The sequence below is a fragment of the Arachis duranensis genome, chromosome 4 (assembly GCF_000817695.3).
Source record: "Arachis duranensis cultivar V14167 chromosome 4, aradu.V14167.gnm2.J7QH, whole genome shotgun sequence".
Taxonomy (NCBI): Eukaryota; Viridiplantae; Streptophyta; class Magnoliopsida; order Fabales; family Fabaceae; genus Arachis; species Arachis duranensis.
The window spans coordinates 107,318,161-107,337,463 of NC_029775.3; the positions used below are offsets into that span (position 1 = coordinate 107,318,161).

At 34.2% G+C, this 19,303-nt stretch overlaps 1 protein-coding gene across 2 annotated transcripts; it reads left to right on the forward strand.

Moving 5' to 3' along the window:
* Positions 1-2,741: 2,741 nt before the first annotated feature.
* On the forward strand, positions 2,742-10,294 carry LOC107485621 (NAD-dependent malic enzyme 59 kDa isoform, mitochondrial-like). Of its 2 annotated transcripts, XM_016106162.3 has the most exons (19): positions 2,742-3,251; positions 4,086-4,182; positions 4,413-4,531; positions 4,610-4,777; positions 5,579-5,707; positions 5,998-6,058; positions 6,413-6,516; positions 6,601-6,684; positions 6,798-6,904; positions 7,045-7,147; positions 7,441-7,548; positions 7,663-7,728; positions 7,903-7,975; positions 8,094-8,180; positions 8,314-8,368; positions 8,465-8,536; positions 8,984-9,046; positions 9,747-9,861; positions 10,008-10,294. In XM_016106162.3, the coding sequence occupies exons 1-19, from the start codon at positions 3,123-3,125 to the stop codon at positions 10,077-10,079; spliced, it is 1,812 nt and encodes a 603-aa protein (XP_015961648.1). In that variant the 5' UTR covers positions 2,742-3,122; the 3' UTR covers positions 10,080-10,294. The 2 variants fall into 2 exon arrangements, with proteins under 2 accessions (XP_015961648.1, XP_020996542.1); XM_021140883.2 differs by lacking the exons at positions 2,742-3,251; positions 4,086-4,182; positions 4,413-4,531 and having other exon boundaries at positions 4,674-4,797.
* Positions 10,295-19,303: the final 9,009 nt, after the last annotated feature.

Genomic DNA, 19,303 nt, shown 5'->3' on the forward strand with positions numbered 1-19,303 from the left:
TTTTGTCTATATCTTTTTTGCGTTTGAGCCAATAATTTTCTTTTTGTATATTAGACTCTATCTTTTGTCGAGAGATGAGACATAGAGATTAAAGGAGTAGTTCCCCACCCCGGAGCTACTTTACCATATTCTGAATTCAACGGTTTCAATAAAGCCCCTACAGTAGTTCGTTTTGGACCAGATCTAGAACTACTCTCAACGGTTTGTGTAGTCATAAATCCTATTTTTTATTCATTGAGATCTGTTGACTTTGTATACCATTTCACTGTAAATATAGGATTTTATCCTACAGACAGCCTTTACAAGTTTCTACATCCTTTTTATACTTGAGCTACTTTTAATTTTACAAAAATGTTATTTGTATATTAAAATTAGCCATTATGTATTTCTGATATATGTGTAGTTTAATTTATGTTTAAGGTGTATTTTGTATTTCAATGAGTATTTTATACTAGTGACTGATTGATTTTGGTGTTTAATTTTAGTGTACATTTAGCATAATTGTTAATTTTAATACTATATTTGCAGTTTAGTGTTTTTTTTTCCTCCACAAATATTATAGTAGGAAAATAATATGATCTGTTTCCATTGCTGAAGTGAAAAACTGGAGCTTTATGCTTAGATAATGTAATAATTAAGAACCTGGATTGTTACTTCTCTGATAATAATTTTGAACCTACATGCGTTATAGAGAATGATAAACATGGTATATGTTTACTAATGTGAGAAATATTGTAGAAAAAATATTAGGTGACCAATAACAATTTTTTTTGTCTTATATTTGAATCAACACTAGTTAACTCTATACTTAATGATCTGTCCCAATGAGGAACAGAAGAGTAACCAATAATTATAAACTACTAACCAAGGAAATTATTTGGTGAGTTCAAATGTACAAATTAGGATGTAAAGTAAGTGATGTTGGCATATCGAATTACAATATCTAAAGAAAACAATGTGTACCAATGCATGATAAGATTCTGAAATATGAAATCTACAGGCAAGTGGCAACAAGGAAAACAATGTGTACTAATCATAAGTCCTTTTCGTTTAGTAGTAATAGATAGATTATCCTTTTTTAACCATATATAATGTAATAATTGTTCTATTCTTTTTTAATATTTAGCCATTAGTCAAAACAATTTTGAGCAGCATGAGAGAAAGAATCCAATGCTTAAAACTGGTGGTAATGCCATGTTATCCACTGATAAAATTCACAAAGGAATAGAATGTGTTGATGCTGATTTTGGTTCCATATTTTATAATGGTCAATCTCTCTCCATCCATTGCAATAAAATAATGGAATCAAATTCCGATTTCAACCTAAATCAACCTCCTAGTTGCATATTTTTTGCCATTTTATCTTCCTAATAGTTCCCTAACCATGAGAAGAAAGGCTTTGGTTTAATGGTTTTTATTCTATGAACCAAGTTATTCTAACCACTTTCTAAAACAGAATATGTTTTCTTGTATTCGAATAACAAATTATTTGAGCTTTGTATGCCTCTCTGGTCTCAATCAATCCCAGGTTTGCTCATAACTTTTGGTGAATGGTTCCAAAATAAGGCTGTTTTGCTCACTTTGCTGGCCATCAAATGTGGAATATGACATATTCCTAACTTGCTTCAAACTTAAACTTTCTATTAGCTTACATGTTTTCTATAACAATGCTAGATATAAAACTAATTCCCCCCCAACTATTGTACAATCATTCATAAACACTTATTATTATTTCTAAAGTCACTTTATTTGGGTCAATTTCTGAATATAAATATCAATAAAAATCGTAATTGTAGTTTAACATAATTGTCTAATACTGGAATACAATTGTTAATATTTCTTGTAGCATTTTTACTTTTTTAGAATAAAATATTAACATTAATATAGTGAAATTTTTATCTTAATCATGAATCAACTTAGAATTGAGAAATTAACATTTTTTTTCTTGTTTTTGCCTTAATATTTGAACTAATGCTAGCCAACTCTGTTTTCTCTTACATTAAAGATATTGATTCCTTACATTTTCCAAGTAACCAACAGGGAACAGGTGCTTTAATTTAGTTAGTAAGGATTTGTATTAGCTTAACTAAGGACAAGGGACGAAGCCTCATTCATAGTAAGGGACAATGGCCCCCCAACTTCCCTCTATTTTTTCCCTCTATAAATTATATATCTAAATTTCAGTTAAATTTTTTAAAAAAATATTTTAATTTTTATTACAAAATTAATTTTTAACTCTTTCCTAAAATTCAATCTAAGGTTTTTAAGGTTAAGTTCTATATATTTTGCTCATTTAATAGGTAAAGAAATCAATTAGATTAATCATTATCTTTGAATTTAACCATTATTAATATGTAAATAGAATGATAAAAAATATTATGTATATACTAAAAATTAGTCATTATATTTTTGTATAAATATATGTATTTTTTAATATGTATTTGTGTATTTTAATGTGTATTTTATATATGAGACTAATTTGATGATTTTTTTAGTATATATATAACATCGTAACTTGTAGAAGGATTTAATTGGATAAGTAATAAATACAAATACAAATATAAACTTTTTTACCAGAAATATATTATGATTTGATATTTAAAATGTAATAAATTTAATTTTTAAAATAAGTAAAACTATTGTACTAAAATCGAATTTAAGGGTTGGTCGCTATCTGTTTTAATTACCGACAGTACACTGACCCCTCTCTCTTTCTTTTCAGACCCTACCCAGATCTCACACGGGCAGCTTCCTCCAGCAATAGCAAACCTTCTGTGCCCTGCCCGAATCTCTCTCGGGCAGCACCTGCGTTCCGCCACTCGAACATTTCAAACTGTTCCACCTTTCCGAAACACAAATCACACACAAAAAACAAAAAAGAAGGAAATACTCATCAGAGTCCTTATATATAGTAACCACGCACCACGTGCACTTCAACTAACTCTTTTTTCCTGGAAAATCATACCGAACATTTTTCACTTTCTCGGGAAAATGTGCCTCCTTCAGTTCACGTAATCGCGACATTAAACCAAAAACATTCGTTCTCTGTTTTCTTTTCTTCTTGTTTAGCTAGTTACGTCGTTGCAGTGCGTTCGAGCTTTTTTCGGATCGGTTTCTCAGTAATGTGGAAGCTCGCACGATTCGCCGCAACAAGTTTGGCCCGATCGCGGCGGTTCTCGACGGCGATTCCAGGTCCGTGCATGGTTCACAAGCGCGGTGCAGATATCCTGCACGATCCATGGTTCAACAAGGTCTTCACTTCTTTCTCTTTATTTAGCTTCACTTGCAATCTATCGTAGTTTTTTCTCACTTGAAGTTCGCAACTCTCTCTTTTCAGCTTTGAATTTCGAGAATGTAGATGTTCACTTATTAATACTTTATTCTTTTGCGTAACGAAGATGTTGAGTTTATGATTTTACTTTCGTTAATTTGACAGAAAGGAAGTAACGAACTAACTAACCGTTTAAGCTGAAATGATTGCTAAAACGATGAGTTTTTCACATGGTATAGTTTTTATTTTCTATTTGTTAAAAGATAAAATTGTATTTATTGATTTTTGTGTTCTTTCTCTTTTTTTCCGTATATTCAATACAAGATGAGTTTTTATAGAAAACTAGAATAAAGTAAAGACAGAGGGGTGCTGATTGTAATAGTTCAGTAATAAATATTTGAGTGAAAACCATTAGTTTCGGCAACGGAATGAGTGTTGACATAGAATATGATAGTTCCTGTGCTCAAAAAGTTGTTTCCAGAGTTTTTTGGATGACATTTTGATAATTGTTATGAAATTATTTATTTTAAAAAAATCGTCTAATGTGTATATGTAAGTAGATAATTTGATGTCAGTTAGTGCTAACTGATTGGAGCAAATTTTTGTAGTTGCTTGCTTATTTACATCGAGAGAGAGATTTTACGTTGCATTTGTTCGAAGTTTGTTTAAACGTTGAAAATGTTGATTTATTACGAAATTATGCTTGATGAGAACCTTTTTTCTATCTGATATACGTTGCTTTGGTTTATGTTTTCCATCCTAAAACTCTTTTTATTTATTTATATATTTATTGTTAAATTCGCTAAAAATATAGGATACTGGGTTTCCCTTGACTGAAAGGGATCGGTTGGGGCTTCGGGGTCTCCTTCCTCCTCGTGTCATATCATTCGAGCACCAATATGAACGTTTCAGTAAGTTTGATACTGATCTTTGGATATTATCTTCTTAGAACTATTTTAGCACTTTGGTGTTGTTTGATTTGATCCTTGTAGTAACTGACTATACTTTGGTGTTGCTGTTCTTTTAGCTATTTTATCTATGCTAATATCTAAGCTTTGAATTCCTGTTTCTTACTTGTCTCTAATTCTTTCTTCAGTAATCTTAAATCAGCTGATTGTTTAATTTATTATTTTTCGTTCAGTGAATTCATACAGGTCCTTGGAGAAGAACACCCGGGGCCAATCAGATAAATTTATTTCCTTAGCAAAATGGAGAATCTTAAATAGACTGCATGACAGGAATGAGACTCTGTACTACAGAGTGAGTTTCATCACTAAGTTAGTTTTTAATCCAAGAGTATAAGGACATTTGATCTTATTCGTTACCTGCCCTCTTCAGGTTCTTATTGATAATATTAAAGAGTTTGCTCCAATAATCTATACTCCTACAGTTGGATTAGTGTGTCAAAATTATTCAGGGTTATATAGGCGCCCACGTGGAATGTATTTTAGTGCCAAAGATAAAGGAGAGATGATGTCGATGATCTATAACTGGCCTGCAAATCAGGTAGTACTGAATTAACCATGGTAAATGCCACACCTTTTTCTCTTCATTCGTGATTGAAATATGGCAATGGCTTTTTCCCCTTTCATTCTTCCTAAAAAGTATTGCTCAAGATTGTATCATAGTACTTAAAGCATGTTTAGTTTAGCATTTTGAAAGAACCAGGCCATGGTTTGGACATATGCTGCAGGAGACAACCTAAACCAAACTTACCAAACACGCTATCAGCAGCTAGAAGTTGGAACAACTAAAACCTATGTGAACTTCTTCAATACTTGAAATAAGTAATTCTGTTCCTGAATTTTGTAAATTCTGCATTCCTTATGGATAAAATTGAAGGTGATTACTCACATGTCTTCATGTGAAGATGATATCTAAGAACCATTAGATGTTTTGACATCTTTATGTGAGTAGCCATCAAAATTGAATTCATCTGACCTTGATGTCATATTCTCTTATGATTTATTTTGTAGTATGTCAAAATTCATAATAATTAAGGGACAAAAGAAGTACATAGGTTTTCAATGTATTTTACTATTGTTATTAGGTTTTAGGTTCATAAAACAGACTGGAGGCATATAAAAAATTAGGAACTATGCAGGCAGTTACAGTATTTTATTCTTATTTCTCAACTTGATAAATGTTTTGGTAAATTGATTTATTCAACTGTTACGTGACTATCTTCTTCACCATGTCTTTAGAAGAATTTGATTCATTATCATTAAGTAGCAAACTTCTTCCTGGCCTGCCTTAAATTGTTTATCTATCATTATTGGTTTTAATAATTTATTTCCACCATTTCAGGTAGATATGATTGTCTTGACAGATGGTAGTCGTATTCTTGGCTTAGGTGACCTTGGAGTTCAAGGCATTGGAATACCAATAGGAAAACTTGATATGTATGTTGCTGCTGCTGGTATGAACCCACAGAGAGTATGTGTTTCTTCCTTTAGTTTGATATCTCTCTTCTTTGCTAATTTCCTCTTCAACTTGAACTCCACATGTTTGCTGGCATGTTTGGTTCAAGTTAATCTTGTTCATTGTTGCTTAGTTAATTATTGATCCGATGGTGTGTGTGTCAAATTTTGACTTTGTTATAACTTATAACTATTTGTTATCGGTGATAGTTTAAATTTTAGGCATTCTCTTTAAATTTAACTTGACTTGGTAAGCAAACCATAACTCTGGTTTAACTTGTACTGTTTGTTATTTTCTTGTGGCAGATACTTCCAGTTATGTTAGATGTTGGCACAAACAATCAAAAGCTACTTGAAGATCCACTTTGTAAGTAACACTGTTTCTTTAGATGTTTTGTTGGCTTATCTCTTAGTTTGGTTTTGTCCCTTTCTTGTTTTTTCCGAGGACGTGTTTTTTATGTAAGAGGACTATGATGTTATTCAGCATTCTAGATTTTGTGGTTGCCTTTCAGTTTTAATAGCTTGCAGAAAATAACTCTTTCACTTTTGTTGGCATGGTATAAACATAATTAAGTTTTGCTTCCTGATTTTTGAAGTGTTGGAGTAAAATTCCTCAATTATTTTACACATTCTTGGTGATCGTGTAGAGAACTAGGATGATAGTTCATCCTAATTTACATCGTGAAAGTTATTGTGTTCTAACATGATTTCAATGTGACAGATTTGGGAGTTCGACAACCTAGGTTGGAAGGTGAAGAGTACCTAGCAGTTGTGGATGAATTCATGGAAGCTGTCCATGCTCGTTGGCCTAAGGCTATTGTGCAGGTTTCTTCTTCTAGACCATATTGTTCTCAATGTTCAATTTAGATTTGATTAATTTGGTAACTGGATGTTTGGCTGATTTATCAGTTTGAAGATTTCCAAATGAAGTGGGCTTTTGAAACTTTGTACCGATATCGCAAAAAGTTTTGTATGTTTAATGATGATATTCAGGTGAGGAAGTGATGCAATATTTAGTACGTATACAATCTTCAAGGTTTTAAGCAATGCACTGTGTTCTTTAAGTATATGGAAGTTCAATTTTCTTCATGTCCATTGTCCAACAGGGCACTGCTGGTGTTGCACTTGCCGGATTACTGGGAACTGTAAGAGCCCAAGGTCGACCATTGTCTGATTTTGTGAATCAAAAGATAGTTGTGGTTGGAGCTGGGAGGTACTTGCAAAATTGATTGTGATGTAATTCTTAATGGTGTCCACTTTGTTTATCCCATTATTGCTCCTTCTTCATGCCTTAAGATTGCTTCCATGTTACTGTCGAGTTCTGCCTTACATGTTTTCTTTCCTGGCTTTCAGTGCAGGTCTTGGTGTTCTTAAGATGGCTGTCCAGGCAGTTTCAAGGATGTCCGGGTGCAGTGAAACAGCTGCCAAAAGTCAATTCTATTTAATTGATAAGAATGTACGCTTCCAACTTCTTACTAGTGTTATAACTAGTTTTTTAAATTAAAGTATTCAGATGGTAATTGTGTTCACCACAGTATATGATCTAGTTCACTCATGATTTTGGTGCTGCTTTTTCTTATCCATATAGTAGAAATATCACCTTATCTTCTATCATCAAATTACTTTTGTCTGAGTACATTCCTCTATCGATTCTGTTACTTTATCATATGAATGTGATTTGATTGTGAAGATTATATTAGATGATTCGTTATTTAAGTATGTTGTTAATGACATGATGTCTGAATGCAGGGTCTTGTCACAACAGAAAGGAGCAATCTAGATCCGGCTGCAGTTCCCTTTGCTAAACACCAAAGTGACCTAGAAGGTCTTGCAGAGGGTGCCAGTATAATTGAAGTGGTAAATGTTACTCGTGGAAAATTCAGTTGGATCTAGTATGTTTATGATGTATTTAAAACTTACTTTGCTATAAGAGAGTTAAACTATTTTAAATGTTGAACCTATTTTCTTTAGGTTAAGAAGATTAAGCCACATGTGCTTGTTGGATTGTCTGGGGTTGGTGGTATTTTCAATGAGGAGGTAATTACCTACTATACTAACACTTTTATTATGTCATATTCCTCGGGAAATATATTTATTACTTAAATGCAACAGACATGTTTGAAAATGTCTGTTTCACAGCTTTAGGTTCTGAATCTTATGCTTTATTACTGTATTTAAGTCCTTAATTTTAATGGTTGAGATTCATCTCAGGTGCTTAAGGCAATGAGAGAATCTGTTTCGACAAAACCTGCTATCTTTGCAATGTCTAATCCCACAATGAATGGTTTGTTTGTACAAGGCTCATTAAGCACTCACAATTGCTTAATAATGTCCTCAATTTTCCTTTTAACTTCTTTTTCTTTTTTTCCCCACTCCTTTTTTTGTGTTGGTTATTCGGACAGCTGAATGCACTGCTACTGATGCTTTTAACCATGCGGGAGAAAATATAGTGTTTGCCAGTGGAAGCCCTTTCGAAAATGTAAATCTTGGTAAGTACGTCTTCCTGTGAATAATTAGTTTTGAATTCAAGTATCTTGTCTTGTTCAGATTCTCCTCAGCTGCAAAGGCTTCAGAAGATGAATATTGCTATTTATTTTGGTCGATATTTTCAATTGCACACAGGTGATGGAAAATTTGGCCACGTAAATCAAGCCAACAACATGTACCTGTTCCCAGGGTAGGGTGCATTTGCAGCTTAGAAATTAAAATTATTCATCAATTTTCTCTCGTGGTGGAACATTGGTGTCATTTGTATTGTGATTTTCCATTGCAGGATTGGTTTGGGAACACTTCTGTCAGGTGCTCGTCTCATAACAGATGGAATGTTGCAGGAAGCAGCTGAATGGTATGTTAAACTGGACATGCTGCTTTTTCAAGCCATACCTGGTATCAATGAGAGTTTAGGAAATAATCTTATTTGATTTATGTAGGGATGCTCTGGTTTTAGGAATAACATTTCAGCCATTTGACCTTGTCTTATGTTTTGTCTAATTATTATTCTTTCTGTTTCCTATATCCTTTCAATTAAATAATTTCTTTATATATCTTAATGTTCGAGAAATGATTTTTCCAAAACTAATACATGTGCACAATATGATGAGGATTTTGATGTTAAAGGTGTAAATAAACGCCATAAATGATAGTCCATGGCGCTTTAAATTTCTACGAGCTATACGGTGACAAACTTATTACATTTTCTTTTCAGTGTTTCATATGCCATTTTAATATTTCCTTTAATGAGATACCACTTGTCTTTTTCTACTGAATACCTAACATGCTGTCTTTCTAACAGTCTTGCTTCATACATGACTGAGGAAGATATCCATAAAGGAATTTTGTATCCATCAATTGATTGGTAATGCTCTCCCTTTTCCTTGTCATCATTTGATTTTTGTTTTCTCTTAGTCTCCTTTTTTCCCTACTACCTTTTTGAATCACTGCAAGAAAGGAAATTCAATTTGTTAACACAACTTTTGGATGGATACACTGTTGGAAAATAAATATATAACGATACAACCATATTAGATGTATACCAAAATTAACCACTAGTATAAAATACAGATTGGAATACAAAATAGACATTGAGAATGAGTTAAATAATACATGTATTTATGCACAAATGCATAGTAGTTGATTTTAGTGTACAAATAATATTTTTGACAATTATATAGTTTTGGTTTTGGTATTTGGTACCTTCTCCAAATTAGACCTTGAAAGAGTTGTGGGATCTCAACTTAGTTCTCAAGATTTCTGACACAATTATTGTTTTCCAAAGAGTTGTACGATATTGATTTGGTTCAGAAAAAATCTGCCTCATTAATTTGTTTATTGAAATTAAACTATCATTCCAAGTTATGTCAAACTCCTTTGGACCAACTTGAGATAAACTCTACTCTTTTGCAAAGCAAGTTGATAATCTGATATAACGGCTTTTTTCAATATCCTATACCTCTGTTGAGGACTAATTTGAAGTTCTACTGTTGGATAAAATTTTCTTAATAGTTTTTATGATAGGCTACAGCCTCCTCTGATTGATACTACTTTCCATGCTGCAGTATACGGAACGTTACAGCAGAGGTTGGGGCTGCTGTTCTAAGAGCAGCAGTTGTAGAAGGGCTGGCTGAAGGACATGGTGATGTAGGATCAAAAGAACTTGCACACATGTCAAAAGTAAGGAAAATATCTTATTACTTACCGATGATATGTACAAATGTTGAGCATCAGAATATCTTTATCCATTTTTGACATGTAAATGTCATCTTTATTTCACTTATATTCTGCCACTGCTAACACATGCTTTGTTTCACTGATTACAGGAGGATACAGTAGGGTACGTTAGAGAAAACATGTGGTTCCCTGAGTATAGCCCCCTTGTTCATGAGAAGTAAACACTTCACACAGCTCAATGCTGCAGTAATGCCTTCTTTTCCATTTTTTGTTTCCATCCATAGAAATTCATAACTTGTAAGTTGTAACGTTTATGGTTGTTGAGGTCTTAGGGTTGAAAGAGATGTGTTCTCCATTGTTGTAGCAGTGAATTGTCAATGTAACGGTGTTTATCTAGATTTAACTTCCGTTGATATAAAATTTTATTGGCATTGTGAAGTCCTATCGATCTCTAATTTTGATGTGCATCGAAGTGGGTGGTAAAACACTAAAACTATAAAGTTACTTCATAAGTTGGAAAAAATGATTAAATTTCAAAGTTATCAATTTCCTTGAATTTTAAATTATAATACTTTTACTTATTACTAAGTATATATTAATTTTTAAATTAAAACTTAGAGACAAATGTAAGATAGGTTTTAATACTCTATATATTTGTATAATTATGAGTTAAAATTCATTTTGACCGCTGAAATTTTTACTTAGCCTTAATTTTGATCTCCAAATTTAAGTTACCAAATTAAGATCTCAAATATTAGATCGTAACTCACGTTTGTCTTTGGAGTTATCTCCATTAACGAAAATCTGATGTGGCACGTTATGTTATCAAGGTGTGCATTCATGTGGCACTCAACTTGTCAAGGTGGATGTGTAATGGTTGAATGATGTGACAAAAGTTATTTTACTCAATTTAACCCTTCCAAAGATGTTAAAATTCTAATTTGCAGCCCTCCTTTTTCAAAATGTTCGAAATTTTGCTGGAGATATGATGAGTTCAGGAAGCCAAGATTCAAGGAGTTCTACGCGGTCACGTTTTCATGACGCTTCCGTGAGGAACCTTAATCGTGGGAAATTAGGAAAGATTCATGATTGATGTGGTTGTGGGATGCGTCCAGTACTTCGGGGTCTGGAACAAGTGCCAATCCCAAGAGATTCTTTTATGGTGTCTAAATTATAATGTAAGTTTAATGTCGTCTTCTTCCATGTACTGTTCTTGGTTGTTGAAGAATTGATAGAGTTCTAGGAGAATGTGGTGTGGTTTTTTTATGTCGGCAAAGCACAATCTGCAAACAATAATGATAGTTGGAAGATGAATTTGACACGGAGAATTATCACAGTGAAAACTAACATTAGGTGTTAAAATTATGGATTAGTATTTTAAGTTTGCTTATTTGTTTAGGTGTGTTTGAGACTTTTGTGTATGATGTAAGTATGGTTAAATTTTGATTAAAAATATGTAACTAATGGTATATATGTTTAGTATGAATAAAAGTATTGTAGAAAACAAATATAAAAAAGAAGCATATTTTAGCTCCTCTGGTACATATGTAATGTTGTAACAGTAAAAAAGTAAAGCTAAATATTAAATATGCTAGTACTATTCATAAACTTTAGTTTAAGTCTACATTTAGGATCTAAAAAAAGGCATACATAGCCATTAATTGAACAAAACAAACTGACCAAAATAAATATGGTAGAATATCATAAAATACATCCAGAGAGTCATCAATAGCTAAGTATATGGACACATACATAATTATATTCCAGTGACACAAGATAAACATAATTAAGAAAGCAACTATCCTAATTATAATAATTCATTATTGTTGAAAATCAATCACTTTTTTTTAAGAGGTTTGAATGGTGGTTTTGTTTCTGGTGTAGGGACAAATTTTATGAATTTAGCTATCCTTAAAAATGTTCCAGAACTTATTTCTTGCATTGGATCAATACTTGCTAATCTTGGGACTAGAGATGCTTTATTTTTAGGTGTAGTTTGTTGGGCTTCGTTGTAGGAGTTACCTATAGTTGCAGGAGTGGAATACAAATCCATATCAGTTTGAAACATAATTAAACTAAGCAGACAATTAAAATAAATCTTAAATCCACAAATGTAAGGACAAATTGGATAGTTACTTGTTCTCCATCTTCTGATTATGAAAAAAAATGGCTCGGATTGCATAATCTCTGAAGGAGCACTAGCATTTGTTGGGGTCTCAAAGGTAGCAATATCAGTGACTGAAGTAGGCTCACCCTCTCCTTCTCTGCCTTCTACAGGTTCACACTTTATGGTTTCATTTGCATTAGAAGCCCTTTTTCTTAGAAATTACAACTACTGCAACAGTAGCAAGGACAGCTGCAACATCATCAGTTTTTTGTGGAAGCAGTTTCTCTTCATGTGATCTTTTATCCCACAATAAGTACAAGTAAATTCCTTGTATTTTCTATTTAGTTTCGTTACTTCAGTCTTACTCTATTTACTTTCTAAAGGCTCTTCATATGTATCCTTCTGTCTTTTTATCTTTAAAGAATCTGGCTTTCTCCGAATTTTGGGAGCTTGAAACCTAATATACTGAGACTTCTCTTACATTACTTATCTACAGATAGAATCAACGAATGCACATATGTTTTTTCTATGAATCCATGGTCAACCAAATATGACAATAGTCTTCAAAATTTTCATTCAGTCTAGCTATTGCAATATATGTGTAAATACATGGTATACCTAAAACAATTTACATCCAATCAGAATTTGTTCCAACTTCCAACCTAAAATGCATGTCTAACACAGTTATTTCAACCAAAAACACAATGCCTACAATTTATAGTGGTGGTTGGAATGGACTTCTCATGTTTATTGGATTTTGCTTTGGAAAAACATGGTCTCGAACGAGGCATTGATGTGGGCTGGATTGGAGGTGCAGAAGTGGTGGACTGAGCTATAGGCTTTAAGGTGGTCTGGGTTGGAGGTGGACTGGACTGGAGGCTTTGAGGTGGGTTGGACTGAAGGTGCAGAGGTGGGCTGAGCTGGAGGTACAGAGGTGGTCTACGTTTGGAGGCTTTGAAGTGGGTTGGGCTAGAGGTACAAAGGTGGGCTGGACTGGAGGTGTCAAGATGGGCTGACTTGGGGCGTTGGATATGGACTCCTCAGAGAATGTGGTCATTGTTGGCAAGGGTGTGGAAGAATTTTGTTCAGAAAGTATGTTTGAGATACATTGAAAAAAAAAACTCAATAATAATTTCAAAAAACAGAGGACAATAGCTGAACTTACTTCAAACACCAAACAATTAAACAGAGCATGCATCATTATTTTTTAAACCACAAATTTTTTAAATACAAGCAATAACACACACATAATAACATTTATTCAATGATGATAAAAGATACAAATGAAATTTTTTTTTTCAGCAACAAAAACAAAAAACAAACCCTAACATCATTTAAATGCAATAACTTACAATACTCTAGATATAGATAACATATTACATAATAAAATACAATGCAAAATACAAACCAAAACGAAAGTCAAGAACAGAGTATCAAGAAACTGAAAAAAAAACTTTACTTCCTAATCTGATTTTTGCCCTTTTTTTTTGGGCTAATGCTACTTGTTCAACAACTTTGTCTAACAATTTAATACACAATGAATGTTATTCGCATTTCTGATTCTTCTTTCTCACAGTCAAACATGCGATAAAAACAAAAACATAAGAAAGAAAAATAAAAAAAAATAAAAAAAGTCAAATTAAGTCTATATATTTGACCCAACTTTTTTAACCCAACTTTCTGACATGCTTGCTATGTCATTCTCCTAATACAGAGTGATATGATTATTTGGGTGAGAAAAAGGAACTGACATAGTGACATGTATCAAAAATTCAAAATAGACATATGATGAGTGATTCTAAATCTTAAGCAATCATGGAAGGGATTTTGTATTTAACGCTACGCTAGAAGTATGAAATACTCATCTCATGGCAGCATATGCTTTACCTGCTTCCTTCATTATTCACTGCTTCTTTGATTTGAATTGCTATATAGCAATTAGCACATCATGACCGATGATGGTTGTGGGCTTCGTCATCCTTATCAGAAGGAGGCATGTATGATGTTTTTCTGAACTTTAGAGGCATGAAGAAAACAGAGAAGGCAAAGACAAGGCGGAAGCGTGGAAGTTGGCTTTATCTACACTTTGCGCGGACTAAAGTGGACAACACATTGGTCATCACAATTGATAATGGATCAAATGATAATTTTTTTCGAATTTGAATTAAAACATAAAAATTGAATTTTTATTCTTACTTGTTTTGATTTTTTTTATATTTTATTTGAATCCAAATATGAGTATTTTTTTTATTGACATGCATAAGTAGTAAATCAAATATGATTGATTTGATTTACTACTATTATAGCTAAATTGAATCCAATTAATTCGATTCACATAAAGATATTTTAAAATAGGTGTGTAACGAAAATTGATTTAGAATATCTGCGTAATTTTAAACTCCATTCAATTTATTAGTGTAAATTAGTTTATTTGTCATAATTCATGATAAAGTTTTTTTATTAATTAGTTGGTAGAAATATTTTTTCTAAAATAATAATTACAAAGATATTAATATTTTGATGTTGTGATTTGTAGTTATGAAACAGGGGTCATAGGCAAGATTGCTGAACAAGTCTCTGGAAAACTTCTAGAGATCAAGCAACAATTAAATAGATTTGATTATCAATTCAAAATGGTGGAATCACTTTTGAACGTTGAATCTTGTGATACTGTTCGTGTGGTGGGAATTCATGAAGATCAGAGAGGCAAAAGTTACATAACAACATCTGCTTTTTTTAGCTATACTATAGATCAAATATGAATCCAGAGCGGCAAGTTTTATTGTTGATGTCAGTAAACAGTTAAGGAAAAACACCGTTAATGGCTTAGAAATTATCCAACAGGAGCTTCTTTCTGATATGGCCTTAGAGCCTATGCAGGAGTTGCAGTATAAAAGAGTGCTTCTGGTTTTGGAAGGGGTTGATAGTAAAGAGCATTTGGAGTTGCTAGAGGGAATGAGAATACATGATTAGTTTGGTCTGGTAGTAGGTGTTGGTGGGTCCCCAACCTCAAGTGAGACCCACACATTAAAACAAAAAAATAAATAAATAAATAAAAGAAAGTGGCTTCAAGCCACGGAGGAAGGGAGAGAGAGAGAGATTTTGAAGGCTTCATTCATTTTGAATGAAAGAAAAGAAACAGCAAGGGTTTCGGCGTTGGAGAAGGAAAAATTTGGGGGAAAAGAGCATGGCTATCTTGATCACATTGACTTGATAAACTTGCTCCATTTCTTATGAAATTTTAGTATGTTGTTCCTGGTGTAGAGATGAACATTAGGATATAACTTATTTGTTGTATTGCCTTCTCTGTTGCCTGATTTGAGATACCTACTTTTGTGGAGGGTTTATGTTGATTCCACCAGTTTTGGTGATGTATTTTGTTGATTGTTGAGATGCCCTAGTGTTACTAGGAAGACTGTTTGTGTACCCATTATTCTGATAGTGGAAGATTTTTCTGGACTAGGTCCCGTGAGTTTTTTTGTCCCTTTTTTAGGGGTTTTCCCATGTTAAAATTCTGGTGTCTGATTATTTAATTTCTGCTATTATATTTGTTGCTTGGAGTATCTTTGGTATTGTCCATTTAATTGCACAGGTTGTGAAAAAATTATTTTTGGTGCTTCTGCTGTTAGACAGGTTCTTGATTTAAACCTGTGTTGAGTTTTCCCAACAAAGTGGTATCAGAGCCTGGTTGGTTATTTCTGTGCTGATTAAATGGAGGAAAATACTCATAGACCGAATATGGTTAAATTGAATTCCCAAAATTATTCAATTTGAAAGACCCTCATGAAAGATATGCTGTATAGCAAGGACTTGTATAATCCTGTGGAAGGGGATAAATCCAAAGGTACTAAATCCGATGCTGAATGGAAGAAACTGAATCGAAAGGCAGTTGCTTTGATTAGGCAATGACTTGATCTTAGCGTGTATCTACATGTTGACACCGAAACAAATGCTGAGAAGATGTGGAAGAAATTGAAAGAATTATATGAGAGAAAAAATGTGCAAAGCAAAGCATTCTTAATTAGGAAGCTTGTCAATATAAAGTACATTGAAGGTAAATCAATGCCGGAGCACTTGAGCATTTTTCAGGAGACGGTGAACCAACTGACAAATAATGAAATCACTTTGAATGATGAGTTATAAGCCTTGTTGTTGTTGAGCTCTTTGCCTGATAGTTGGAAAGTTCTGGTTGTGACACTGACTAACTCAGCTCCAAAAGGAAAGTTGATGTTAGCAATGGTTAAAGAGAGTATGTTGAATGAAGAAGCCAGAAGAAGAGAACGAGGTTTGACTAATGCCTCCTCCCAGTCAGAAGCACTTGTTTCAGAGTCACGGGGGAGAAGTCAAAGTAGAAAACCTCACAGTTCTGACAGGTCAGAGAGTCGAAGCAAGTCAAGAGGAAAGTACAAGCCAAGAAAGGAGTTCATTTGTCACCATTGTGGCAAGCTGGGGCATATCAAGAGGTATTGTAGATTCTTGAAAAGAGAACAATCAAGGAGAAGAAATGGAGACAAAGGTAAAGATAGTGATAAAGAAACTGCTGCTATTGTTTATGAAGATGTTCTTATCACATATGATGAAAATTATGTGAATCTTATCTGTGATGATTCCACTTGGATTATGGACTCTGGTGCCTCATGTCATGTCACTCCGAGGCGTGAATTTCTTACTTCCTATACTGCTGAAAATTTTGGCAAGATCAAATTGGGAGATAAAGGAGTGTGTGATATCATTGGTATGAGTGATATGTGGCTTGAAACCAACATGGGATGCAAGTTGCAGTTGAAGAATGTTAAGCATGTGCCAGATATGCGGTTCAATCTCATTTCAGTGAAGGCATTGGATCAAGAGGGGTATTGCACTTCCTTTGGTAGTGGAAAATGCAAGGTTACCAAAGGAGCTCTCATTGTTGCTAGAGAAGACAATAGTCTCACTATTCTCTACCGGTTGCAAGCAAAGCTATGCAAAGAAGATGTGAATGTAGCTGATGATTCCTCTTCTGATTTGTGGCATATACGTCTTGGTCACTTGAGCGAGAAAGGACTAAGCGTCTTGGCCAAGAAGCACTCACTTCTAGTGAAAGGTACAACTTTAAATACTTGCACTCATTGTTTTGTTGGAAAGCATGCTAGAGTATCATTTCATAATTCTGGACCTCATAGAAGATCACATATTCTAGATTTAGTTCACATTGATGTTTGCACTATGGATGCTAAGGCACTAGGTGGTGCATCATATTTTGTTACTTTTATTGATGATTATTCTCGAAAAGTGTGGGCTTTTGTTTTGAAATCTCAGGTGCTCTGTATCTTCAAATACTTTTATGCAAGTGTTGAAAGAGAAACAGGAAGGAAATTGAAATGTGTTCAAGCAGATAATGGTGGTGAATACAGGGGTCCATTTGAAGAGTATTGTAAAAGACATGGGATTAAGCTTGAGAAGACGGTTCCTAAGATTCCTCAACATAATGGATTTGCTGAGAGAATGAATCGTACTATCAATGATAGAGTAAGGTGTATGCTCTCTCATGCAAAGTTGCCTAAATCCTTTTGGGGTGAAGCGATGAGGACTGCAATAGATTTGATCAACCTTTCTCCTTCCGTTCCACTAAATGGTGATGTTCCAGAGAAAGTTTGGAGAGGGAAAGATGTCTCCTATAGTCACTTGCGAGTGTTCGGCTGCAGAGCTTTTGTTCACATTCCAAGAGATGAAAGGTCTAAACTTGATGGGAAGTCAAAGCAGTGTATCTTCATGAGTTATGGTCACGAAGACTTTGGTTACAGATTATGGGATCCGGTGAGCAAGAAGATAATTAGAAGCCGAGATATGATTTTTCTTGAAGACCAAACTATTGAAGATCTTGAGAAGACAGATAAGTCAATAACTGTTAGGCGTTCTGTTGATGATGAACCTAGTCCTTCCACTAGACCTCCTGTTGATGGGGGAGATGTACAAGTTGATAATGATGGTGATGATTTGCATGATGAACCTACACCTCAACCTGAGGTTCCAGATGTTGAAGTTCCACCTGAACCACCAATTGAGCCTGAATTGAGAAGATCTATTAGAGAGCGTCATCCTTCTCAAAAATACTCTCCTCATAAGTATGTGATGAACACTGAAACTAGAGAGCCGGAGAGCTACCAGGAAGCTATGTCTGATGAGCATAAGGAAGATTGGTTGAAGGCCATGCAAGAAAAAATGAAATCTTTGCATGAGAATCATACTTTTGAATTGGTGAAGTTGCCGAAGGGTAAGAGAGTATTCAAGAATAAATGGGTGTTCAAGTTGAAAGCGGATGAAAATGTCTCACAACCAAGGTACAAAGCTCGATTAGTTGTGAAAGGTTTTGAGCAAAAGAAAGGTATTGATTTTGAGAAGATTTTCTCTCTAGTTGTGAAGATGTCCTCTATTCGAGTTGTGCTTGGATTGACAGCTAGCTTGAATTTAGAGGTTGAGCAGCTTGATGTGAAGACTGCATTCCTTCACGGTGACATAGATAAAAAAATTTATATGGAGCAATAAGAGGGTTTCGAGGTTAAAGGAAAGGAGCACCTTATATGCAAGTTGAAGAAGAGCTTATATGGGTTGAAGCAAGCGCCAAGGCAGTGGTACACGAAGTTTGATTCCTTCATTCATGAAAAGTTATGGGTATAGTAAGACTTCTTCTGATCATTGTGTGTATGTTAAGAAATTCTCTGATGGTGATTTTATAATTCTCTTGCTTTATGTTGATGACATGTTGATTGTTGGTCATGATACTAAGAAGATTGAAAGTCTTAAGAAAGACTTGAACAGATCCTTTGCTATGAAGGATTTGGGTCCTGCAAAGAAAATCCTTGGCATGAGTATCACTCGTGACAAGAAGAATGGGAAAATGTGGTTGTCGCAACAGAAGTACATTGAGAAGGTTTTAGAGAGGTTTAGCATGAGTAATTCCAAACCTGTTAGTACTCCACTTGCTAGTCATTTCAAGCTAAGTTCACAGCAATGTCCTACAAGTGAGAAAGAGAAAGCAGAAATGAAGAAGATTCCATATGCATCTGCAGTTGGCAGTTTGATGTATGTTATGGTTTGCACCAGGCCAGATATTGCTCATGTAGTTGGAGTTGTTAGTCGGTTTCTCTCTAATCCTGGCAAGGAACACTGGCAAGCAGTGAAGTGGATTCTCAGATACCTAAATGGTACTTCCAGAATTTGTTTATGCTTTGGGAGTGGCCAACCTGTGTTGGATGGTTACACAAATGCATATATGGCTGGGGATCTTGATTCAAGGAAGTCTACTTCTGGTTATATGATGACTTTTGCAGGGGGAGCTGTGTCGTGGCAATCTCGACT